This window comes from Podarcis tiliguerta (genome assembly GCF_965153285.1).
Source record: "Podarcis tiliguerta genome assembly, chromosome: 13".
Classification (NCBI taxonomy): domain Eukaryota; kingdom Metazoa; phylum Chordata; class Lepidosauria; order Squamata; family Lacertidae; genus Podarcis; species Podarcis tiliguerta.
In genome coordinates, this window is record NC_139546.1 from 9,422,080 (window position 1) to 9,448,895 (window position 26,816).

A 26,816-nucleotide genomic window follows, 5' to 3' on the forward strand; every position below is an offset into this window, starting at 1 on the left:
AATATTTCCCCTTTTCCGGCCTAGGACCCTCATACCTACGGGACCGCCTCTCCCGGTATGCCCCACGGAGGACCTTAAGGTCCATATATAGTCACACCCTAGAGGTCCCGGGCCCTAAGGAAGTTAGATTAGCCTCAACCAGGGACAGGGCCTTCTCAACACTGGCTCCAGCCTGGTGGAACGCCCTGCGGGATCTGATTTCTTTCCGCAGGGCCTGTAAGACAGAGTTGTTCCACCTGGCCTTTGCCTTAGAATCAGTTTGATTCCCTCCCCCCTTTCTTCTTCCTTTCTCCTCCTGTGAAGAGGCTGAATCCTAATGTTTTAATGTTGTATCTTAATCTTTTAAATTGTATTTTAATCAACTTGTTTTTATTATTGGTTGTTTGCCGCCCTGAGCCCGGTCTTGGCTGGGGAGGGCGGGGTATAAATAAAAATTTATTATTATTTTTAGAAAAATGCATGTAAGTGTAAAAACCTTCGCATGAATGAAATTTAGTGGTTTTATGATGCAATGCTTGAACACACAACCGTTTCCCCGGACAGCAAGGTTAGGTGGTTTGGTGCAGGCCGGACTGATTCCATTTTTAAAATGCTAATGTTTCAGCTGCAACGGGGCCTCTGAGAAACAAAAGTGGGATGTCAGCATATATCTGAGTAAATAAATAAATAAATTTGAAAAGCTTGAGGAGGACTGAGCATGCTCAGTGGCCTCCAGAAGCTACAAAACAGGTGGAATAGGAAAAGGCAGACTAAGTGGGTGGGGAGAGTAAATGGGCCTGCTTGGGTAACTGACAGACTTATAGTATCTTGGAAATGAATGGCTGGCTGCATTTTAATTGTTTTAATGTTGTATTTTAATCTTGTTTTTAAGTTGTATTCATTCAACTCATTTTTATTATTGGTTGTTAGCTGCCCTGAGCCCGGCCTTGGCTGGGGAGAGCGGGGTGTAAATAAAATTTATTATTATTATTATTATTATTATTATTGGAGTTCTGAACAGGACCAACCCTGCTGGAGGGTAAGGAATCACTGAGACATTCTGATTCATACAAGTCCCATGTATGTTTACCGCTTTGAAGTTGTTGGGTTGTTTTTTTTTTAAAGTAATCAAGCAGTATATAAATTGAAGCAGTGCATAAATTGTATAAAATAAATAAATAAATGTCCATCTAACAGAAATTAGTTTGAAATCTGTTTCCTATAGAAACTGAATGGCAAATTAAATACGGTGTCCTCCAAACCAATTCAGTAACTTAAGAGAAACAGTGCCTGGATAGGAATTTACCTTATTGTTATGATTCTGTCCCCCGTTTTGTCTTTCTGCTTATCAATGTCTATATGCGCGCCAGTAAACTCTCGGATAGCATTGATGTTGCAACCACCTCTTCCAATTACTCTGGAAATGACAGTTGATGGAACAGAAACCTTCTTTGATCTAAGAGACAGAGAAAATTACGGCAATCGGGTAGAACAGATTTAGTATAGTATACTTGTATCATACTTAAAAGTTTGGTAGCGCATGGTCGGAAGCAAGTATGTATGCTGCAATGAGATGCGCCAGCGGCTTGTAAGCTTTGTAACATGTGTGCCATGCCTGAAATCAAAGAGGCCCAAAGACTGGCTATGGATGCGATCCAATGTAGCACAAGCAGGTGTCTGCTTGCACAACTGAGCTTCTTCTTTCTCCCCTCTCCCCTTTAGTCCCCTGCACTCCACCAAATCTGCTCTGGGGGCTGGAGGGCAAAACTGGAAACTGGAAGTCCCATTGCGCAAGCAAGACATCAATGGAAACGATGCCTTATGAGGAACGGCTAAGGGAGCTGGGCATGTTTAGCCTGGAGAAGAGGAGGTTAAGGGGTGATATGATAGCCATGTTCAAATATATCAAAGGATGTCAGATAGAGGAGGGAGAAAGGTTGTTTTCTGCTGCTCCAGAGAAGAGGACACGGAGCAATGGATCCAAACTACAAGAAAGAAGATTCCACCTAAACATTAGGAAGAACTTCCTGACAGTAAGAGCTGTTCGACAGTGGAATTTGCTGCCAAGGAGTGTGGTGGAGTCTCCTTCTTTGGAGGTCTTTAAGCAGTGGCTTGGCAACCATATGTCAGGAGTGCTCTGATGGTGTTTCCTGCTTGGCAGGGGGTTGGACTCGATGGCCCTTGTGGTCTCTTCCAACTCTATGATTCTATGATTCTATGAATGGAATTCACCCTATAGATTTTTAGCGGAGAAAAAAAGCATTCTTACGAGACATTCTCCTGTCCATCGATCTTTCAAATGTAAAAACAGAAAATCTAATACAGTAGACCCTCGGGTTACATACCGCTCTGGATACGTAACTTTCGGGTTGCAAACCCGGAAGTGTATACTTCTGGGTTTCGCTGTGCGTGTGCGCACAGAAGCACTCGATCACGCTGTGCGCGTGCGCAGAAGCAGCGCCTCCAGCTACGGACTTTTCAGGTTAAGTAGGGAACCCAGGAACGAATTTAATTCGTATTTGGAGGGTCCACTGTACATGGCCTTTGGAGACTGCAGTTAGAAAGCTTTGGCTGAAACAAAGCACTGAAGCACTCAGCTAATAGTTGTAGCTGTGGAAGTGTCCCGAGTCTACACAAAAAGCTGGAGAGGAGAAAAATAAAAATAAAACAGGAAGACACTAGCATGGGGAATGTATTCATATCCTGCTTCTCAGGTGCTGGCACTGAAAACAGACTCTAATGTTATCTCTTGGAAGTTACAGACTTTGACGACCAAGGAATGAAACTGCCATACCATGACTCATTTTGCCAGCAATGCAAAGCATGGTTTAAAGTAAAATATTCAAAGCAGGGACTAGGGGTGGATGGATGGATGAGGAAGAGAATCACTGGCAATTACCACCATCACGGAATTGGACTTACCTTCTTACAACCTCCTTCCACCCTTCCTCTCGCTTCTGACCACGTTTAGGGCTAGCTAAGGTCAATTTTCCATTAGGAGAAGTCAGTGGCGATGGAGAAGGTTTTGTGCAAGTAGATAAGGAATTGCCAGTTACTTCGCTAATACCTTCTGACAACCTTTCAGAGGAAAGGGGGAGGGGAGGAGGAAAAAGAGTGCTTGTTAACGTAACTCTCATGAGAAAAACATAAAAGACAAATGCAGAGACTCTTGTTTAGCCCTTTAATAACATCTTTAGTATTAGAATATTAAATTTAACACTATTTAATTTAATTTAAACGAAACTGATCAATCATAGACAAAGTACACTTGGCTTTTGTTTGCTTGGTTTTGTTTGTAAGCCTGTTTAGAATAAAAGACATTTGGATATACCGTATTTTTTGCTCTATAAGATGCACCCGACCATAAGACGCACCTAGTTTTAGAGGAGGAGAACAAGAAAAAAAATGTTCTCTCCCTCTCTGCTCAGTGCCTCTCCAGCCAAGCGGGAGGAGAAATGGAAGGGGCTCCGTTTCTCCTCCTGGTTCTCTGAAGGGGGGCTGCAGAGCTTTCCCTCTATGCGCTGCGCCTCTTCAGCAAAGCGGGAGCAGAAATGGAAGGGGCTCAGTTTCTCCTGCCGCTTCACTGAAGGGGCGCTGCGCAGAGAGGGAAAGCTGTGCAGCGGGTCTCCAGCGAAGCAAAGTGAAGCCAGGAGAGCAAGAGGGATCAGTGGGCACCGATCCCTCTTGCTCTTCTGGCTTCAGCGAAAGCTGCGCAGCCTGCATTTGCTCCATAAGATGCACACACATTTCCCCTTACACAAATGAGAATGAATCTTGGTATCCCAAGATTCATGGGGGGGGGGGGATGAGGCAGACGAAGAACAGCGCCAAAGCAATCTACACTAGCAAGACATAAGAAAAAAAAGTTTTCCTCTTGCATTTCATGTAAACCATAGCTTGAAATGCACCTAGCAACTGATAATCAAAGTCCATTCATATGTAAAAACACAAGCGGTGGAATGCAACTGAACACTACCTTCATCGCAATCTAACTCAAAATTGGGCCTTTCCCTCTTCATCAGCAGAAATGGGCCGTCTGAAGGCAGAAGTAAAATCTTAAAGGGGGAAAGCTGCATGCACTTGCATAGTCTAGGATGCGAAAACTGTCACAGGACTCTCTTGATTTCAGTGTTTGAATGTAGCCCGATTTTCAGCAGTGATTCTGGGATTCTGCTGTGGGGATAGGATCTTGAAAAGCTCCCACCTATGATTTTGGTCTTCTGTTACTATGGTCTCCAATTAAGCAACTCAGAACTAAGCCAAATTAGTTTGACTGCTCAAACAGCTATTGATTATGCTATTTTATCTGCTGCTTCACGGTCAGTTCTACTGGCATCATATACCGTATTTTTCGCCCTATAGGACGCACTTTTCCCCCTCCAAAAATGAAGGGGAAATGTGTGTGTGTGTGTTATGGGGCGAATGCAGGCTTCAGGAAGCTATCTGCAAGCCTTGCGAGCCCGGCAGGAGTTCCTGTCAGGCTCCCAAGGCTTGCGGTTAGCAGCCTGCATCCCGAAGCCTGGGGCGCGCTGCACAGCGCACCCCGGGCTTCGTGCAGGTATCGGGCAGCCCCACAAGCTTGGGGGACACCAGGGAAGCACAGCGCGCCTTCCCGCTGTTCCCCGACCTGGTTTGGAGGCTGGCGCTGGGAGAAGCACTCTTCTCCCCAGCGCCAGGCCCACAAACTCGGGGGACAGCGGGGAGGCGGAGCGCCGCCATCCCGCTGTTCCCCGACCTGGTTTGGAGTCTGGCGCTGGGGAGAAGCGCGCTTCTCCCCACCACCAGCCCCACAAGCTCGGGGAACAGATATCCGCAAGCCTGGGGAGACCGGGGCGACTTCCCCCGCCCCAGCCCCGCACCTTTATTTCCCCCCCAAAAAACTAGGTGCGTCCTATGGGCCGGTGCGTCCTATGGGGCGAAAAATACGGTATTCTGGTTTGTTCTTAATAATTCTGGTAAACCACTTTGAGTACCAAAGTGGTAGAAAGGCAGCAGAGACTTTTCAACAAAATAAAAAGTACCATATTTTTCACTCCATAAGACACACCTGGCCATAAGACGCACCTAGTTTTTAGAGGGGGAATGCAAGAAAAAAATATTATTTAAAGGGAGCGCTGAGCAGAGGCTGTATGCATCCCAGGCTCTGCTCAGCGCTCCCTTTCACGAGCCACATGGAGCGTGTGTGCAGCTCTTGCAGGCTTTTCCCCGAGGAGGGAGAAGGGCAGCCCATCACTGACGGGCTGCCCTTCTCCCTCCTTGGGGAAAAGCCGCCAAGGGCTGCACACACGCTCCACGCGGCTCTTTAAAGGGAGCACGGCTCTTGGGGGCTTTTCCAGGAGGTGGGGGAAGAGACTGAGGGGCTAAGCCAGAAGCTAGAACAGTGAGAGGGATCGCTGTGCTGTTCTGGCTTCTGGGATAGCGGCGTAGCCTGCATTCGCTCCATAAGACGCACACACATTTCCCCTTACTTTTTAGGAGGGAAAAAGTGCGTCTTATAGAGCGAAAAATACGGTAAATAATAATTTCACAGTTCTGGTCCATGAAGTAACACTGGGGGAAGAAGATGGAAGCATTGAGAACGCTGAAGGAGGGTCTCCACCCCCATCGTTCTGCCCGGACACTGAGGTCCAGCTCCGAGGGCCTTCTGGCGGTTCCCTCACTGCAAGAGGCCAAGTTACAGGGAACCAGGCAGAGGGCCTTCTCGGTAGTGGCACCCGCCCTGTGGAACGCCCTCCCATCAGATGTCAAAGCGATAAACAACTACCTGACATTCAGAAGACATCTGAAGGCAGCCCTGTTCAGGGAAGTTTTTAATATGTGACATTTTAGTGTATTTTTCATCTTTGTTGGAAGCCGCCCACAGTGGCTGGGGAAACCCAGCCAGATGGGCGGGGTACAAATAATAAATTATTATTATTATTATTATTATTATTATTATTAACATCCCAAGAGATGAGATTACAACTTGTTTGTGTGTGTGTATGTGTGCAAAAGCTAAAGTAGCTTACTTGACTGACGATTTCCCAGAAACTGCTTTTCGCTCTTCTTTTGGGAAAGTGACCAGCACCGATGGCTGCTTCTTGTTGCTCTGAGCATTAGTGACTGCTGTGGAAGAAAGACTGTCACTCTTGTGGCTGCTGTTACTATTGCTGCTTTCATCACTACAGCTGGAAATCCTCATGTTGTCACTATCACCACTTTCACTGGTACTGCTGCTTTTGGATTCGCCATTTATTTTCTCTGGTTGAGAATAGGAGATGGGGAGCTGATCATCAAAGATGATCTGAACAGTATCTTGGCCAATTTTGTTTCTCCTGCTTTTCCTCTTAGAGCTGCTCGTAGTGACAGTATTGTTTCTTTTGCCATGGGAACCTGCCAAAGTTGTCCATGTTGCAGATATACCTATGGTGGTCGTTGTGGTAGCACTGGGTGGTTCTGTAAGGATCCCTGGCTCATCTAATTGAGAACGAGAAGAAGAATTGACTAAAGTCCACAGTAATCATCTTGCCTGGACAGGTTTTTACTATGCTACTGGCCCATGAAGATCAATGCAAGTCACTTCTACAACACAAACATCCTTCGTATTTCAAACCTATTTACCTAGTGCATATGGCCTAACACACACACACACACACACACACAATTTCTAAAAGCAGTTTAAAATAATTTGCAATTGTAATTTACAAATATCCAAGGAACTGGAACACCTGGGTTTAGGGATTGATTGATAAGATAACTTTATTGCCTTTCCACATGAAGAGGGTTTGGAAAGATTAAGCTCTCAGAACAACCTATGGAAAAGGTTTACAAGCGGACAGTCATATCTGAATGGCCTGGGATAAGGCGATTCCAAATACTTTCGATTAGAAACATGCTTACATGGGCACAAATTATTATTTGCATAGGTGGATAATGACATATTGGAATAAACCACAATGTATTCACATAAGCAATTTTAGTTAAGTATTTGCAATTGAGAAAGGCTGATTCCTACTTTGATATGCTCTAAGGCAGTGATGGCCAAACTTGGCCCTCCAGCTGTTTTTGGACTACAACTCCCATCATCCTTACCTAACAGGACCAGGGGTCAGGGATGATGGGAGTTGTAGTCCTAAAACATCTGGAGGGCCGAGTTTGCCTCTGCCTGCTCTAAGGGATACTTTCCAGAGGCGTAGCCATGTTAGTTGCTTTCAGCAAACAACAACAACTCAAAGAGTCTCATGGCACAAATTTATTATGGCAACTCAGGATATTATTTTGTCCCTCTGATGAATCTGTGACACAAATAAATGTGTATTTATTATGCCACAAGTCTCTTGTTTTTATAATAAATGCTTATTTACTAATATGCAAGTTGAGAACCAACTATAATTAGGACTGAACAGTGAATAAATGCCTGTTATGTTCTGCCTATTGGCCTTGGTATGCAACCTCTTCAATACCAGGATCCAAAGAATCGTGTAACAACTTCCACAAGTCCGTGGAGTCTCCACACTTATTCTACTTCAATCTACAACTTTGAGCGCCTTGCGTCAAACTGCTGTTTAGAGAGAGGTTCGATCAGAATTAGACAGATGATTTGGAGGATCAGCGGCTCACAAGGTAGCCAAATGCCCCAATTGGAATTCAATATCTTTGTGTAAACCTAAGCAGCTAATTGGATCCCAACCCAGGTGCTTTATCCAAAAGCTCATGAAAGGCAATGTTTTCCCCACTGCACGTGTCAAGAGTGGTAGTCCTTTGCAAAACCAACAAACAAAAAGCCCTCCCCTAGTGAAATGCTTATTATGACGGTTGAAAGGAAAAACCAGTTGCAGAGAAACTCTGTAATTGACTGCCATTTATCTTTATCCCATGATTTTAGCACTGATCTATGGCAATGTCCTCTTTCCTTCAATAATTTGTAATCATTTCCAATTGAATATATTCAAGTTGACAGGATTTAATGATTTAACATTTAGTTGCGTTTCAGAGGACGAGATGTTGAAAATGGAAGAACATCCATTTTAGACAACTGCTGACACCTGCTCTGAGCCCATGGGGTACAAATCAAATACCTACCTTCAGCTTTGAGTTTTTCCTTTTCTTGAGCAGCCTGCAGTTCAAAATTCTCTTTGTTTTTTGCCTCTATTTCTTCCAGCTTCCTCCTTTGCTCTTCCTTTTTCTTCCTTCTCTTCTCCTTTCTCTTCTCTCTTTTAGCAGCTAATGCCAGCCTTCTGCTTTCTTCCCGTAGCTGCAAGAAGAAGAAGAAGAAGAGTTTGGATTTGATATCCCGCCTTTCACTCCCCTTCAGGAGTCTCAAAGCGGCTAACAATCTCCTTTCCCTTCCTCCCCCACAACAAACACTCTGTGAGGTGAGTGGGGCTGAGAGACTTCAAAGAAGTGTGACTGGCCCAAGGTCACCCAGCAGCTGCATGTGGAGGAGCGGAGACGCGAACCCGGTTCCCCAGATTATGAGACTACCGCTCTTAACCACTACACCACACTGGCTCCCTGCAAGTCAAATTCATTCAACAGCGATGAAAGGAAACTGCCAAAAGGAAAGTGCACCTTGGGCACATAAGGCTGTACAGCTTAGCATTAGGAAGAGACGGGATGCTGTTCACCAGTCTCAGCTGATTACTTATAAGAATACCCTGCCTTCCAAGAGTTCTAAACTAGTTCCCCACACTGGAAGGCTGAGCTAGTGGGAAGAGAAACTTGCCCAAGCCCACTGTCCAAGGCCCAAGGTGAAGTGGCTAATTTGATCATCCTGCATCCAGACCAAGCGGAAAACCAGCAGAGGGGAAAATTATATGACCTCGAATCAAGCTTTTGGGGCAAGCTGTCTATCAATGAGCCCACTTTGAGCCGCAGAAGCTGGGATTGCTTGAATGGCAAAGCATGAGACTTTTAATCTGAAGGTTTTGGGTTCTCACATTGGGGAAAAGATTCCTGCATTGCAGGGGGTTGGGCTAGATGACCCCCGTGGTCCCTTCCAACTCTACAGTTCTGTGATTCTATTGGAAGAGCCTCTCAAGTTAAAACATAAAGGCTTTCCACTCATGGAGGAGGTTAACCTCTGGCCCCACAGTGTATTCAGGGCGATTACAGTGGTGCCTCACAAGACGAAAAGAATCCGTTCCGCGAGTCTTTACGTCTTGCGGTTTTTTCGTCTTGCGAAGCAAGCCCATTGACGGATTAGCGCTATTAGCGCTATTGGCACTTTAAGGGCTAAAAACGGCTTTTTAAGGCTTAAGGGATTAGCAGTTTTGCTGCTAAAATGCTTTTAGCAGCTTAGCGATTCAGAAAAAGGGGTTTTGGAGCAAAAAAAACCCTCAAAATTTTTCGTCAATTTTCGTCTTGCGAAGCAAGCCCATAGGGAAATTCGTCTTGCGAAGCGCCTCTGCAGACGGAAAACCCTTTCGTCTTGCGGGTTTTCCGTCTTGCGAGGCATTCGTCTTGTGGGGCACCACTGTATTTCAGCTAGGAACTAAACATTTTAGCAATTTTTCGTTTTCAGGGAGACAGTAGGGTAAGGTTATCAGATTGTTTTCAATGAATCCGGGACCCTTTTATTAATTAAGTAAGTAAATACGACACGTTCGGGACGTTGATGCTGAAGTGATGGCGGGGGCAGAGGGACGGCCGCCACCTTGACCTCAACCGCCAGGTTTCGCCTTCCTCCGAGGCTTCTATCTCCTTTCTCCATGAGCCTGGGCAGCCCGAGTTGTTGGTTCTTCGGTGGTGGTGGTGGGGAAGCGGTGGATCAGGCATGAAAGACGGGGGAAGAGGGCAGAGAGCCCAGGCAGCGGCTAGCTTGGGGCAGCGCAACGCCTCCCTTCCCATCGGAGCAGCCCCATTCCCATTCCTACTTGCGTGCAAGCAGGAGGGGGCAGGGATCCCTCAGCTGGGAAGGGAGGCTTCCCCTTGCCTAACTGAGAGATCCCTGCCACCTCCTGCTTGCACACAAGCTCTGATAGGCAGCGTGAAGCCTCCCTTCACGGCTGAGAGATCTCCGCCCCACTCCTGCTTGCACGCAAGTAGGAGTTGGGCGGTTGCTCCAATAGGCAAGCATGAAGCCTCCCTTCACAGCTTAGTTGCTGGGGTCAGGGAAGGTGGAGGCAGCCCGGAAGCTGCATCTTAGAGCTCCTCCACCACCATCATATGGGGACTTCCAAGCAGCTCCTGAAGCCAGCCAGAGCCAACTGCTCCGGACTGCTGAGACTGCCGCTGCTGCATTTCCCAGGGACATTAGATGAAATCCGGGGACATTCCAGGGATGGAAATTGTCCGGGGACTTATTTGCAAATCTGGGGACTGTCCCCGGGAAACGGGGACGTCTGGTAACCCTACAGTAGGGGGATTCCTCAACTCAACCACAAGGAGTGTTTTTTGATGGCTATCCCCCCCCCCATTCTTTCATGACCTGCCTTGAGCAACTACAGAAAGCCAGCCTATAAAGTGTTTTAAAGTGGAAATCTGAACTTGCAGCGTTACTTACCTTCTCCAAATCCAACTCCTCTAAAAGAATGCTTGCATTCTTGTTTGCTTCAGCAGCCTGCCTGTCTTTGGCTTGAACAATTGATTCTATACAGAGGTGGCACTTCTTCAGCATTTCCTGCGATGACAATGCAAAAAAGAACATCATTTCTGAACTGGCACAAGCAGTTGAACAAATAATGGATGTACCAGCCTCAAACACTGCAAGAAGGGAACTGACAGGGAGCACGAGGGGCTCATTGTGGCTGCAAAGGAAGGGAAGCTGCTTAACAAACAGGCAAGAGTGCAGAAATGAAAGGAATGGATTGGAAGGCTCCTATGGCATTAAAGGGGCTGAACTGCTAATGACTGTGGATATGCTGTGTCTCCTCGTGTAAGAATGGAAGGATGGCTGGAGAGGAGACAAACAAGAGAGCACATTGTGAGAGGGGTTTTATTCTGCCAGTAAAAGCTAACGGGTTGTAATTGCTTTGGGAAGGTTGTGTGGAATGGCAAATGCCGCAGGGACAGAATTCTCCAGAGTGGGAGTCAAGAGATTCCAAATGGCAAAACAGGATTCAGAAGTGCTCTAGTTTTGAAAAAAAAAGTTTGGTTGGGGGAAAAGACTGGAACCAAGGAAAGGACTTCTTATGCAGTGACCAGATATGAATATATTAAGAAAAAGTGGGAAGGGAGAGGAGCTTTGCAACCTTTGGCTAATTAAATTATTGATGACCTTTTAAACTGTGTGAGGGTGTGGGGTGTCATTGTTTTGTATTTTTGTGTTTTTATATTGTAAACTTTCCTAGAATCCTTGGATGAAGGGTGGCAAGAAATTTAATAATGGTAACTTTGGTCTGCATTTTATTTCCCCTCCCCTCCTGTGGTATTTAATTGTGTAACATACTTTGGGATTAGGAAGGTTAAATATTTAAACACACTAAAACACAGTGTGCTCTTGAATGAAGCCATACAACTGAATTGAGAGTGTAAAGTCAGAGAAAGAGAGTCTGTCCAATGCTGTTCAGGGTTGAGATGTGCAAGGTTTTCATAAGCACTTATGATGTATTCATCAGCTTACTGGGAGACACTTGTTTTACCAAAGTTTTGCTGAGTAATTTAAGCAGGGAATTATTCTTACCTTGTCAGTAACTGTTGCTATGTATCTCATACATTCTGAATCTGACGGGAACTGGTTGACTTCTTTTACCAGGTAGCGTACAACTTTCACATGACCCTAAGAATGAAGGTTTCCAGCATTAGTCCCTTTCACATGAAGGCAGACTGCACATTTAAATGCATATGAGTTAAATAACTAAACTATAAAAGACAATTCAGTGAAAAGAGTAACTGCAGCAACCTCAATTCCCCAATGCAGCAGAAGCTTCAGAAGCATACAAAAATTGCCAATCTGTGAAGCTAGGGAAGGAAAAACTCCCGTTTTCTTTAATAAAGCAAGCCATTTGAAAATACTCTGAGATACAGAAAAGCAGAGAGGGCAGCTTATTCAATTGCAATATTGCACACACTGCCAATATGATGTTGGTTTTTTTTTTTGGTTTTTTTTTGCAATGGTTATGCAAGTCTCCCCCCTGAAAACTGTACGCTATGGGAAAGATAGCAGTCCATTTATTAAATTTCTGCCATGCACTGTGTGGGTGATGCAGTTATATTTCCAAATTCATACTGCAACAAATTACCGTATTTTTCGCTCTATAAGACGCACCAGACCACAAGACGCACCTAGTTTTTTGGGGAGGAAAACAAGAAAAAAAACATTCTGAATCTCAGAAGCCAGAACAGCAAGAGGGATTGCAGCGCAGTGAAAGCAGCAATCCCTCTTGCTGTTCTGGCTTCTGGGATAGCTGCACAGCCTGCATTCGCTCCATAAGACGCACACACATTTCCCCTTACTTTTTAGGAGGGAAAAAGTGAGTCTTATAGAGCAAAAAATACGGTAGTTCTTTTTTATCAAGGGGGTTAAAAGCAAAAGCTTTCACTCTACCTTTCGAAAGGCTGCCATCAGCGGGGTTATCTTTCTGTTATCAGCAGCATCTACATCTGCTCCAGCTTGCACTAGCAACTGGACAACATCTAAATGACCACCATTTGCAGCAAGCCATAATGGAGTATTTCCTTTTTTGTTCCGGACATCGATGTGAGCTCCCCTACAAAAAAATCAAAAAGCCTGATCAAAATACTGAATGCATATTTTACCAGTTAAAAAAACACACACAAAATCGAACTGAAGGACTGGTTACTGCAACTGGCTTTAGAAAGGTGGTGGAAGTTAGAGGGACAGCACTTCTAGAAAACATCAGCTGCTCTTCATAAAACCATTTCTAAACAACTCTGAAATAGTTCATTTCTGAGACATGAACTCCTGGCATCTGCACACCTTCTATCTTAACAGATGCTATTTTCTTCCTATATAATAAAAATGTAATGCTGTCATCGTGCAGCTAACATAGGAGGACTTGTAGTGCCACATCAGAACTAGAATTTCCTGCTTTGCTCTATAGTAGTGCCTCTGGAATTGCAATTATGGGAATGGCAGATGAAGATGATGGACTGTATGGAGCTAGCCGATCTAACCGGAAGAGTCCGCAACCAGAAGGAGGAGGAACACCATGAAGAATGGAAGAAATTTAATGATTATTTAGTTAAATTTGTTAAGCTAAAATAACTGGAAATAGCATCCAGATACTTAAAGGGCTTAGGATTGTATCTATGTTAACTGATAAAATAATATGTTTAATACAAGAAGAAGAAGATTTTAAAGATGTTAATGTTTAATTTAAAGGGTATTAAAATTGGGATTTGGAAAACCGTTATAAGGATATGCAATAAAATTCAACTAAGGGGAAACGAGGAAGTTGTTTTACAAAGTAAATAACTGTTATTTTCAATAAAGTTATGATTTATGTTTGTTATGTTTTGTTTGTTTTATGTTTTTGTTTGTCATTGATATTGTAAAAACTAATATTTTTTTTGCAAAAAAAAAAGGATTTGCAATTATGGAATTGCCACTCAGGAACGGAACATTAATGCCAGACCTTCAGTGAAGAAAGCACACACAGTTGTTTCCTGAAAAATTCACCAATCAAAATTTTCTCATCATACCAACTCATCTGCTCTTATAAGTGCAACTTCTGTGTGGGCTCAACGAAACTCATTAGTAAACACCCATCGATAGCGTATCAGGATCCTAGAGCCCGCGACATTCTTTGTAACCTAGGCCTCTTGATCCTCCCCTTCAAATGGTATCAAATGTGGTACCTGCTAATAAGCAGCTCGCAGAACTTGTAATGCCCTTTGTCTGCTGCGATGGTCAGAGCTGTGTCTCTTGAAGAAGGGACTGGCGGAGCGTTTACATCTGCACCTTTGTCTAGAAGAACTCTGCCTACGTCCGCATATCCACCAGAGGCAGCTTCCATTAAGGGTGTCAGGCCGGTCTAGGTTAAGAATACATTAGAAATGTGTGAAAAGCTATAGCTGCAAGAAGGCAACAATCATTTCTGGCTTATAGAGTATCAGTGACCACTGTTAACTCACAATAATAATAATATTATTATTATTATAATTTATTATTTATACCCCACCCATGTGGCTGAGTTTCCCCAGCCACTCTGGGAGGCTTCCAACAAAATATTAAAATACAATAACCTATTAAACATTAAAAGCTTCCCTAAACAGGGCTGCCTTCCGATGTCTTCTAAAAGTCTGGTAGTTGTTTTTCTTTTTGACATCTGGTGGGAGGGTGTTCCACAGGGCGGGTGCCACTACTGAGAAGGCCCTCTGCCTGGTTCCCTGTAACTTGGCTTCTTGCAGCGAGGGAACCGCCAGAAGGCCCTCGGCGCTGGACCTCAGTGTCCGGGCAGAACGATGGGGATGGAGACGCTCCTTCAGGTATACTTCTTCAGGTATGTTTATTATCAGGCACTCCACTGTATGGAATATTCAACTATTAACAGCTGAATGAAGAGAGATCCAACAGATTCATCCCTTTATACCCATTCCACTTCTCACCAAATAGAACGTGTTGGGAATAAAGAACTCCCTCCTTTTACTTACGTTTTAAAACTCACCCCCTCATCCACATCAAACCTGTTTCATCTCCATAAAGGTAAAGGTACCCCTGCCCGTACGGACCAGTCTTGCCAGACTCTAGGGTTGTGCGCTCATCTCACTCTAGAGGCCGGGAGCCAGCACTGTCCGCAGACACTTCCGGGTCACATGGCCAGCGTGACAAGCTGCATCTGGCGAGCCAGCGCAGCACACGGAACGCCGTTTACCTTCCTGCTGGTAAGCGGTCCCTATTTATCTACTTGCACCTGGAGGTGCTTTCGAACTGCTAGGTTGGCAGGCGCTGGGACCGAGCGACGGGAGCGCACCCCGCCACGGGGATTCGAACCGCCGACCTTTCGATCGGCAAGTCCTAGGCGCCGAGGCTTTTACCCACAGCGCCACCCGCGTCATCTCCATAGTGATGATTTAAAAGAGAAGCAAAGGACTACAAACCACATGTGCTCCTCGGATGGATGGATGGATACCAACCCCAGAAAGGGCCATCAACAGTATGAGATAACTATTGGGGCAACCCCGCCTTCCCTTGGGCTGCTTAAGGCAGGTCTGTGGGCCTTGAGGAAAGGCTTAAGAGAAGAAACACAGGCCAGGGAGCTAGAGCCAGCATCAACTCCCAAAATTTGCCTGAAAATATTCTGTCCCATTTTTCCATGTTAGGATTTTGCCTAGTACAGTGGTACCTCGGGTTACATACGCTTCAGATTACACACGCTTCAGGTTACAGACTCCGCTAACCCAGAAATAGTACCTTGGGTTAAGAACTTTACCTCAGGATGGGAACAGAAATCGTGCGGTGGCAATGGGAGGCCCCATTAGCTAAAGTGGTACCTCAGGTTAAGAACAGTTTCCGGTTAAGAACGGACCTCCGGAACAAATTAAGTACTTAACCCGAGGTACCACTGTAAACCTCTTTGGGTGCTTTGCCAGAAGGGCAGTATATAAATGTAATAAATAAAAAAGCATGATGAGTTTTTTTGCTGTATTTAATAAGCATATATCCCACCTTTTGCAAAGTTACTTGCAAGGCAGTGAGGAACGATATAAAGTCAACACTCCAATGAAGCAAATAAAATTTGTTTACCCAGATGGTGGACATAAAACGGCTGTGTACATTCAAGACTGAGCAGACAAACATCTGAAGTGTGAAAAGTAATAGAAGTACTAACAAATTTAAGACATTTAAACCAAGATCTTCCTACCTTGGCTCTGTGCTCAACATTAGCTTTTCTATCGAGGAGAAGACTAACCACTTCGGTTCTTCCTTGGAAACAGGCCAGTGTCAGGGCAGTATTCCTATTGGTCTCTATCTGTGCATTAATATCAGAACCCATGTCCAACAGCAGCTTAACAGCAGCAGTATGACCATTCATGGCTGCCAACATTAATGGAGAGATGCCCAGCTTGCTACCAGTTCTGGAAACAAATGAACACAGGTTACATTTTAACTTTATATAGCATGGTGATTTTTAAATTTGCATTTACCTATTTCTGTAATATGAAAGTCCACGTACATATGAACCTATAGGTGCCTGTAGACCTCTAAATGGGAGCTACAGAGGCCATATACAGTGGACACTCAGGTTATGTTATCTTCGGTTAACGTAACTTTTGGGTTGTGAACGCGGCAAACCAGGTTTCGCCGCGCACACATGCACAGAAGCACTCTATTGCGCCGCGTGAGTGCGCAGGAGCAGCGCCTCTAGATGCGGACTTTTTGGGTACGTACGGACCCCCGGAACGAATTAAGTTCATATCCGGAGGGTCCACTGTACCTGTAAGTGTAATTAGTTATGGTTAGCACCTATTAGTTTAAACATGTTTTGTAAATTTACAAGCCAATAATCAGATTTACAAGCCAATATCATAATTATTTCAAGAGCTTTTAATTCATTTCCTCTTTGGATTTGTTTTACAGCAGATTGCTCTCTGTATATTTATATTTTAAGTTTCCAGTTCAGCTATGTCTTTGATCAGTAAGGTGCATGTTTTGTTCCTTTCTTTCTTTGAGTAACAGCATCCACTGATGAATTCTCCCCAGATGGCTGCTTTTAGAATTTCCCAAAGCAAAGGCTCAGGAAACTGGATAGGATTGCTATGCACAAAAACCTCTCCTATCCATTGCTTCAGACTATCAACTATTTCTCTTCACTGTAGAAGGAGAGGATACAATCTCCTAGTAGGATCCTTTCACAGTTCATCATTGAGCTGTAAAATGGTAAATAGTGGGCTGTCATATGAAATCAAGGTAAGACTCATAGAAGATGCTTTGACATTACTAGATAGGGTAGAAAGAGTATATCAAGGAATCAATTCTGTTACAGGACATATAGCTGCTGGAGAGAAAAAGAGAAATCTATCTCAATAGGATTCAACAGACACTAGAAGTCCACTAAATTACTGTATTTTTTGCCCTATAGGACGCACTTTTTCCCCTCCAAAAATGAAGGGGAAATCTGTGTGTGTCCTATGGGGCGAATGCAGGCTTTCGCTGAAGCTTGGAGAGTGAGCGGGGTCGGTGCGCACCGACCCCTCTTGCTCTCCAGGCTTCAGGAAGACATCCGCAGCCAAGGCAGCCCTGCGGGAGTTCCCTCAGGGCTCCCTACGCTGCAGATAGCAGCCTGCTTCCCGGCGCGAGGGGCGCCCTGAAGCAGAGCGTCCCTCACGCCGGGCAGACATCCGCAGCGTGGGGAGCCCTGCAGGAGTTCCCCGCAGGGCTCCCCACGCTGCGGATAGCAGCCTGCCGCCCAGCGCGAGGGGCACCCTGAAGCAGAGCGCCCCGCGCGCCGGGCAGACATCGGCCAGCCCCACAAGCTCGGGGGACAGCAGGGAGGCGCAGCGCTGCCATCCCGCTGTTCCTCGACCTGGTTCGGTTTCCCCGACCTGCTTTTGGGGGGGAAATAAATGAAAAAATTGTTTCCTTTATTTCCCCCCAAAAAAACTAGGCGCGTCCTATGGGACAGAGCGTCCTATGGCACGAAAAATACGGTATATTGGAGCAACAGGGCCACCAGGGCACCTGGTCTGGGCATAGATGCCATCCGTAATTTGCTCTGTTTCTCTTTCTTTGGATCAAGAGCCCAGTCTAAAGCTTCTCTCGGAATGAGAAGGGTCCTCCTGGAACCCTGTTGTGAACCTAGGGTAGAATGGAAGAACATAACAAGAAACAAGAGCAGCATGAAATAAACAGGAGCTTAAAAAGGGAACTTGCCTTGAATTGATCTCTGCACCGGCATTCAACAGTATTTTGATGATGTTCACATAACCACCAGAAGCAGCTAAGCTTAAAGGGGTGTAGTCAGAAACATTTCTGTGCTCTTTATTTGCCCCTCTAGCTAACAGAAGCTCCACCACCTGAATTGTTGGTAAAAATACAAATAGTTACCTTCGAGAAATGATTATCACTCCCTTCCTGAACACAGAACTGCAATCAGAGGTCCCTCAGGCAACAGCGTGGAAATGGAGGCTTATTGCCACCCCTATGTTACCCCAGGTAGAACACACAATTCTGCTCACGTGGCTCAGAGAGAATGTATGGTTATGTACCACACTAGTGATGCTAAGCCATGGTATAAACACTTATAAGATCTGCTTTAACCATGCAAGATGATTATACATTGACTTGGGGCTGTAATGGCACTTCATATACAACTGGTGCCTAAATTAGGTATCGTTTATTCATGTCACAGCAGCTTTGCTACTTAACATAAGAAGCACAGTGGAAGCTTCCCAAATACATGTTCCATAAGGTAAATGGGGGCAGAGAACCCTTATTTGAAATAAGTAGTGTCACTTGTTGGATTAGATGACCCTCGTGGTCCCATCCAACTCTGAAGTTCTATGATTCTATATACATGGAGCTAGTCCTAAAGTTCTTTGGATAACTGCCATCACTTTGCCTAGTAAACACCCTTGTTTTCTGGCCCTTTGAGGCACCAAGGAAAATCTGAGTAAACAGAGAAGACTTGACAAACTCCTAACCCGGTTCTACCTTAGATATCTTAAATCACAGTTACAGTATTAAAAAGATGCTAATAGCAGTAATAATCATGAAAAAGAAGACATCTACTAGAGGGTGGTCTTTAGGTGACTTACAACAACATACCAAGTTGCTGAAAACAAGAACCATTGTAATTTGCACAATCAAATAAGCAACATAAAACAGTAGGTTACACTGGTTAAAAAATATGGTAAGCAAAAAATTACTACTGTTAAATATCACGTGTCCAGGGCTGAGCTGGCATTTTAATACTGCACCTCAGTTTGGAAGTAACAGTTTGGGAGACACATGTTTAACATTAGCCTTCACGAGCCTGGAGTTCATATGCTCTCCCCTCCCCTCTGGTACAGCAGTGATGAGATGATCAGAAACACCTATTTTTAAATTGATTAGAATTCTGTAAATTCTAACTGGAAACAGCTGAACAAGCTTTTGGGGAGTGTGTTCAGAATCAAGGATTAAAGTTATATGACAAGCATTCATCACAGTTAGTACGCAACAATAGGTACTGTTTACTTCACCTCCTGTCTTCCTCCAGAACAAGCTAAAGATAATGGTGTGTCCTTGGTTCTCTCAGACTGAGCTTCAATATCTGCACCATTATCCAACAAGATCTCAACAACGCCGACATGACCAGCTGTAGCAGCCAAAATAAGGGGGGTAAATCCTGGAAGGGGAAAATAGGCACCGCTCAAGGATTTTTGACTTGCACCCATTTCTAAGATAACAACGAATTTTAACAGGAAACCAAAACAACAACCACCACCCTAATACAGGACACCTGGAATGAAATTAATTTTGCAGGTGGAAAATGTTATCTACAGCAGAAACACACATTAGCTGGAGGAGGATCTCCTTCCACAGGAATATAACAATAAATAATCATAATTTTCTATTTGTACCCCACCCTTCCCGGTTTAAAAACCAGGCTCAGGGTAGCTAACAGCAAATATAAAACATTGATTAAAATGTGACTTAAAAACAGCATAGAATACAACATAAAATGCAGCATCAATATCAATAAAATTCAAAAATTCAGGGATCATTTTTTTTTGGGGGGGGGGACCCCAGTTAGTAGACACTGAATGATCACCAGGGCTAAGTGGCCAAGTTGGTCCTACTAGGGCCAGCAAGGAGGTGTGTGAATAAGAATTTAAATGTGGGGTCCCAGAAAGGGTTTCTTCATAGAAGAGGAAAGGGAAAAGAGGATCAGGCTAATTCAAATTGAAGGCCAGGAGGAATAGCTGTGTCTTATAGGCCCTGTGGAAGGAGATCAAGTCCTGCAGGGCCCTAGTCTCGTGGGACAGAGCATTCCACCAGGTCAGAGCCATCACTGAAAAAGCCCTGGCCCTGGTGGAGGATAGCCTGTCTTCCTTAGAGCCCGGGACCTTGAAGCTATTATTTTTCATGGACCTTAGGGTCCTCTGCGGGACATAGCAGGAGAGGCAGTCCTGTAAGTACGAGAGTCCTAGGCCACATGGGGCTTTAAAGGTCAAAACCAGCATATGTTAATCTGTCATCTACAGAAAACTCTGTTTATACCATTACTTTATCAGCAGGCATGTACCTTTTTTGTCCCTGTGTTCAATATTAGCTCCCCGCTCTAGGAGCGTTTGCACCAGCTCCTCATGTCCACCAGCACATGCAAGGGTCAACGCAGTGTCATGGTTACTCTCAGTCTGGAAGACAAAGGCCATTTCAACACGTTAATGGCTTTCCTTATACTTTGTGAAGGAAATGTACATCATTTAACTACTACAACAACAAGCATCATTAAATGTGAAATATTATTGCCTGTAGAGTCTTTGGACGAGACGCTCTGCTTCTAAAGCTGCTTTGTAATCAACACAGTGCAATTTAGGAAATCCATCTAATTCAGTCTCTGATAAAGAATCACCAATTCAGGGAAGTTTTTAATGTGTGACATTTTAGTGTACCGTATTTTTCGCTCTACAAGATGCACCAGACCACAAGACACACCTAGTTTTTGGAGGAGGAAAACAAGAAAAAAATATATTCTGAATCTCAGAAGCCGGAACAGCAAGAGGGATCGCTGCGCAGTGAAAGCAGCAATCCCTCTTGCTGTTCTGGCTTCTGGGATAGCTGCGCAGCCTGCATTCGCTCCATAAGACGCACACACATTTCCCCTTACTTTTCAGAAGGGAAAAAGTGAGTCTTATAGAGAAAAAAATACGGTATTTTTGGTCTTTGTTGGAAGCCACCCAGAGTGACTGGGGGAAACCCAGCCAGATGGGTAGGATACAAATAATAAATACAAATACAAAAAATAATAAATCAACAATTATTATTATTATTATTATTATTATTATTTAAACCGGGAGTCATACTTCCCAAAAATGTTCCTACTGTCTCCATGTCAAAAACAAAACACAAAAGCACAATTCAGAACTGAGTAAATGTACATGCGCAGTCCAGTTCCTATATCACAAGCTGTGATTTGATGCAACAAGGACACCCTGTGGTAAACACTGGGCTCGTGTTCTCCCATCTTCATGTGTAATAAGAGTTTTATCTAACAAACCAGGATTATTTTCTCTAACCACGGTTAGGTTCAAATCATAGCTCATGATATTCAGATGTAACAGGCAACTGTGCTTTGCTCAAAAACACAAGAAGCAGCTTTAAACTTCTTAGAACTGGAGGAGGAGTGAGTATGTGAGTCTATGGCTTATGGCTGGCTTACCTGTGCATCAATATCTATGGCAGGGTAGACCGGTAGCATGGCTGAGGGAGAAATGATAGGGCTTGGAGCTGGTGTCTGAGGTTGGGAGACAGACGTCGCGATGCTGTGGGTTGGGGTGTTGGACACCGCAGAGGCTCTTCCGCTCACTGCTATTGGAGAGAACAATTGTGGTTATTAGAAGTATGATTAGCTAGAACTTCTGAAAGTTTCTCAAAATGGTCGAATTAAAAGCTGCATGTTAGGCAAGATGGGAAAAGCGTGGGATGTTAGCCAAGATGGGAAAAACATGCCACGCTCTTGCCTTTATTTCATTGGGGTAAAAACGTAGCCCAGAGGAGTCAGCTGTATGGGGGCAGATGACAGCATTTGGCCCTAATGAGAGCAATCCAAAATTTAGTGTGTACCAAATTAATTCTTGTTTGGAATGTACTGCTATGTCGGATAAGAGTTGCTGAGAAATGGAAGGTTGGATAGAACAGAGGTTTGACATTTAAAAAATGGCTATCTGGGACTGGATTGTTAGAACCCAACAGCCATCCTGCAATCCCTCTTAAAATATATCTGCTTCTACCCAACAGTCTGAAAAACAAAAACCACAAAGTTACAATTATGTATGGGTCAGAGTATTTAGTGAGAAGAACTATAGGGATTGCTTAACTCAGGGAACTATGCTCAAAATATCTGACCTAGGATAAGAAGGCACTGGCCCAGTTTGCATGTCATACAAAGGCATGCTTTAGTGAGACAACCATATGTAGGAATTCTTGTGAGTCTTGGGCTCCTGAATGGCCAGGAGGACTACAATTGCTTTACTTTCACCTTTCTTAACAGTTTGATTGTTGTGGCATCCAGACCAGAGCCTCTTGTTTAAACTCATATCAGTTTCAGAACAATCTGACTTCAAATCATGCTTTCTGAAGCTAGTTTAAGCTAACTATACTGTACTTATGCGAATCTAATGCGCCATCGAATCTAATGCACACCTCGATTTTCACAACCTTGAAACCAAAAAAGTATGTCAGCGGTGTTTTTCAAGGTTGCAATCGAATCTAAAGCGCCATCGTATCTTATGCACATCCTAATTTTCGCGATGAAATTTCGCCAAAAAAGGTGCACATTACATTCAAGTAAATGCGATAATTTGTTACAAACCATGATTCCTGGGTACAAACGACGTAAAGGGATTCAGGGAAAGCGGGGGGGGGGGGGGGACCTGCCCGAGCCCTGCTCCCAGAGAAGCCAAGGTTTAGGATGACATGTGAACCAGTCCTTGAATTAAGTCAATTGCATTAAATATCTTTAAGAAGCTTCTCTCACCCAAAAAAATATCCGGGGGGAATCAAAACCTTAAGAATTTGATGTCGAACAAGAAATAGCAAATTCAGAGTCAGAGCTCACATTATCTTTATTTTAATTGTCTTAGAAAACATTGATACACACTGAAACAAATCTTAACTGCCAGCAGATTATGAATTTTTTGAGCAAGTAAATTACCATGTTGTGGTCTCTCATACCTTTTATCCTATAATTAAGGTTAACATCTTTATGTATCAGTACATGGCTATAACTATGAGAGCACGGGGCAAGAACACCACTAACTGCTCAAACTCAGATTCAATATGACTGGTATCAAGAAACAAGCTGTCTACACACCAGAAGATGAAAATTACCAAAATTCTACCAACATTACAAAGCTTCTGAAAGGGTGCTAAACAACTTCTTTGTGTAAATGAAATTCCAACTTGCCCCTATACTTTAAAAAAAACAAACCAAAAAACGGATTTCTGGCCAAGTCACGGACCAGTTGGAATATTTAAGGTCAAATAACCCAAGAGCCAGATGTGTGTCAGAATTCTTTGGGTGGATTTGCCAAATGACCCAAATGAAGGTCTTCTAGATACATGTAATAAAGCCGGCTAAGGCTGCTGAAAAGAAATGAAGGGCCTGTGGCAGATGCAAGGAGAAAGGGCAGCTTGACTTGCACAGTAAACTCTTTGGCCTGAAGAGCGAAGCTTCAATACTTGTAAACTAGTAAAATTTACAAATGGCAGCACAGAGCATCTTTAAAAAGCCAGGTTATGGTGACAACCCTATTTTCACTACTGCTAACTTTCTGCTTCTCGTGTGTTCAAAGCGTTGACCAAAAGATGTCTAGTTGTGAATGGCCAGATGAATCTGAACTGGGAACACCTATCCTGCTAAACCAAAACAACCATGAACTCAGGTTAACAAAGGAATGCCAGTTTAAACCCAGAGTCAATTTGCCCAAATGGAGGTCCATGCAGAAAAGGCCTTCCTTGTTTAGCTCTGTTTATGCAATGGGGATGGAAGGGAATGAAGAACTCTGTTGCAGCCACAGAGCTCTGGAAGGAGCGCATTAATATGGCTAGATCGATCTTGGCTATGAGCTCTTCAGAACATTACTGTGGAAGTAAAAAAAGTAGAAAATTAAATTTCTTATCCAAGTCCTCCTTCCCAAAGTAATGTTCTTCTATAATTCAAAGTGTTAATTCAAAGTATTTTTCATGTATTTCAGAAACATGAATGGGCTGTAATTCAAAAGAGAAATTAATTCATGGGAGCGGGCAAGGAACACAGCATCCTTTATCAAGGCAAAAAACCTCTGACTTCCGGAGCTTGGGACTAAAAGGGACAACGTAACTCGCCAAAAGCAAACTTAAATGTGAATGTTGGTTTCACTTCTATTTCAGGTAATTCTAAAATAAGGGGCCAAAACAACCCAGGCTTTGTAAAGCTGAAAGAAAATAAAAATGTTGGCATGCCTCAACTGTTTTTTTTATTTTTATTTTTAAGCATACGACATTGCACTTGTATGTAACAAGTTATACACACCTGCCATGATGTCATCCAGCGTGTCATTGAGGGTCTGGGCAGGGCTGGCTACCATTAACCCCTGCTGTGCGTCTGTCAGAATTCCTTGCCCCAGCCCTGTAAGTTGTGCTTGGCCCAGTACTGGCTGTCCAACTATGACACCTTGCAGTTCTGTAAGATTTGCAATAGACCCTGGAGGTAAGGAACCCGCAGAAAGAGGCAAAGCTTGAGGCATTGCAAGAGGCTGGATTGGAGCGAAGCCCATCTGGGCCGCCGTTTGCTGGGGATCGTCTTTGAGCAAGTACGGGTCCACCTGTTGCAACCGTGCATAGTCTCCCTCGGTCAGCTGCTCTCCTACTCCAACGGGAGTCAGAAGTCCTAAGTGCTGACACGATTGTTGCTGCTGCTGCTGCTGCTGAAGTTGAATTCTCTGCGCTTTCACCTCCAGGTATTGCTTTTTCAGTTGCTGCTGGGTTTTCAGCTGCAGTTCCCGCTCTACTTTCTGCAGCTCCTCCAAGATCTTTTGCTTCTTCTGAATTTGCTCCTCTCTCGTTTTGTTCAGCTCCTCAATCTTCTCCTTGGTCAGCTGGTCAGCATGTGCCAATTCCAAAGACTGCAGCTGGGCGTTCTTCTCTATGGCCTCCTTTATCCTTTGCTCCAACTCTGTCAGCTTGCCCTGAGCCTCCTCAACAATACTCTCTGGAGACTGATTGGCGATGTAACCTTGTACATCTGGGCTGTTTGGTTGCAAATGGTTGCTGGACTTTTGTTTGGAAGTGGCTGTGTGAAAGAGAAACCCCCTCAGAACCAAATGGCAGTGCAGGTGAACAGCATTCTCATTACAGACTTACTGATCAAGAAAGCACAAACACATTGTGGAATCCACAAAAGGTGAACTGTCTCTATGGGGAAGAGAGACATACCTATTTTTCTTCTGAGCATTTTATTGAGGAATTAAGATTGTAAACCAAAAGAGCTTGGTTGCTTCAGGGTACAGATATTGTACAATAGCTGTGCACTTCATATAAAAAGGGTACAAAACTGCAGTCAAGTGCTTTGCAACCTACTTGCCAGTCAAAGAACACACATGCGCTTAAATTGTAGGGTGCAGTCCATATGACCCCATTCCCATGTCCACACTACACCCCCAACCTTCCCGCATTGATTGGGGAGGGATGAAGGAAGAGGCTATGGACATTTGACTGAAAGTGCTTAGAATCTTCCTCAAGATCTGGAAACCTGCAGGACCGAGGTTCTCGGCAGCAGTGAGATACTAAGCATGTTCAAACCAAATGTGTGAAGAATTCCCATTCAGATCACCATACTCAATGTGGGAAGGATAGAGGTCAAGCGGCAAGGGATGCTGGAAGTGTGGCTGGTGTGTGCATCGGTTAATGCAAAAACACATTCTTTGAATGCCTCTATGAAGTTTAAACACTATATTGGTACCTTACTAAAAATGTTAGCTTGTTAGCACGGGTGGCGCTGTGGGTTAAACCACAGAGCCTAGGGCTTGCCGATCAGAAGGTCAGCAGTTTAAATCCCTGCGATGGGGTGAGCTCCCGTTGCTCGGTCCCTGCTCCTGCCAACCTAGCAGTTCGAAAGCACACCCAAAAGTGCAAGTAGATAAATAGGTACCACTCCAGCGGGAAGGTAAACGGCGTTTCTGTGAACTGCTCTGGTTTGCCAGAAGCGGCTTAGTCATGCTGGCCACATGACCCGGAAGCTGTACGCCGGCTCCCTCGGCCAATAAAGGGAGATGAGCGCGGCAACCCCAGAGTCGGTCATGACTGGACCTAATGGTCAGGGGTCCCTTTACCTTTTAACATTTGAGGGCTTGTGCACAGTGCCCAATCTTCAAAAATGGAAATCATTAAAAAAGCCTGCAGTGAGTACACTTCCATGTTCTATGTAAGAAGTGGCTTTGCACATGCCACCAATCTGAGTTTCCTGAACTGAAAAGCAAATAATCCCATCACAGCAGAATAACAACTGCTAGATTACAAGTCTTTTCATGGGTTGTGTTGTTTTTTTAACCACTTTGAGCAACATTACAGTGATTTAGCTGCAGATGCATCACTAGGGACAGAGTTACACTTTTATTTTAATACACAAACAAAAACACAGTGAGATAGAAGGCAACATCCCCTCATCTGAATGCAAGCACCCCAGTTTCTAAATAAGTTGTTGACTCCTTTCTCCCAAATATAGGAGAGTTATTAACAATCCTTTACAGAGAAGTGTATCTTAAAAAGGATAAATGTGTTAAAAATTATACCTAACGATAATATTTTAATGACAACATTCAAAGGGCACGCATTTCAAAATTTATCGGTGTAGTGCTAGCCAGAAATTCTGCCAGAACAATTGTAACACAATTATCTCTCAGTTGAACCACCATGAAAAATGTCTCCTTATTAGTGTGAAAACCCAAGCTAGCAATTTAGCTAACTTATACATAAAGACGGATTTCCTGGAAAACATCCCTTAATAATTTTGTTTTCCACAAATACCCACTAGAGAAACTAGAGAGATGCTGAAGAATTGAAAGCAATCCTAACATGACACCTACAAAACGTATTTTACTGATAATCTGTAGAACTACAACTGACCTTTATTTCTGATGGGGAGGGTTGTGGCGACGTTGGCGGGGGGTTTGTCAGGCTCTTGGGGAGGGACGACCATGGGAAGTGCCTGCACTGGTACACGAGGAGCCTAGAACAGGGGACACGAAGGTTACATTCTTTGTTGTCCTAC

General features: G+C 44.1%; 1 protein-coding gene across 7 annotated transcripts in view; it reads right to left on the reverse strand.

Annotated features, from left to right (window-relative positions):
- ANKRD17 (ankyrin repeat domain 17) overlaps window positions 1-26,816 on the reverse strand; it is a 107,566-nt gene that overhangs the window by 11,237 nt on the left and 69,513 nt on the right. For 2 of the 7 annotated variants that reach the window (XM_083407355.1, XM_083407357.1), the window contains exons 14-28: window positions 26,672-26,774; window positions 24,081-24,839; window positions 21,228-21,376; window positions 20,091-20,202; window positions 19,045-19,190; window positions 17,735-17,877; window positions 15,726-15,939; window positions 13,720-13,895; window positions 12,446-12,608; window positions 11,582-11,677; window positions 10,463-10,579; window positions 8,041-8,212; window positions 5,988-6,435; window positions 2,902-3,057; window positions 1,286-1,435 (exon numbers count right to left, since the gene is read on the reverse strand). In XM_083407355.1, coding sequence (XP_083263481.1) covers window positions 1,286-1,435; window positions 2,902-3,057; window positions 5,988-6,435; window positions 8,041-8,212; window positions 10,463-10,579; window positions 11,582-11,677; window positions 12,446-12,608; window positions 13,720-13,895; window positions 15,726-15,939; window positions 17,735-17,877; window positions 19,045-19,190; window positions 20,091-20,202; window positions 21,228-21,376; window positions 24,081-24,839; window positions 26,672-26,774 — 3,104 coding nt within the window. The remainder of the gene's footprint in view (window positions 1-1,285; window positions 1,436-2,901; window positions 3,058-5,987; window positions 6,436-8,040; window positions 8,213-10,462; window positions 10,580-11,581; window positions 11,678-12,445; window positions 12,609-13,719; window positions 13,896-15,725; window positions 15,940-17,734; window positions 17,878-19,044; window positions 19,191-20,090; window positions 20,203-21,227; window positions 21,377-24,080; window positions 24,840-26,671; window positions 26,775-26,816) is intronic. The other 5 variants (XM_083407356.1, XM_083407359.1, XM_083407360.1 and 2 more) reach the window with 3 other exon arrangements.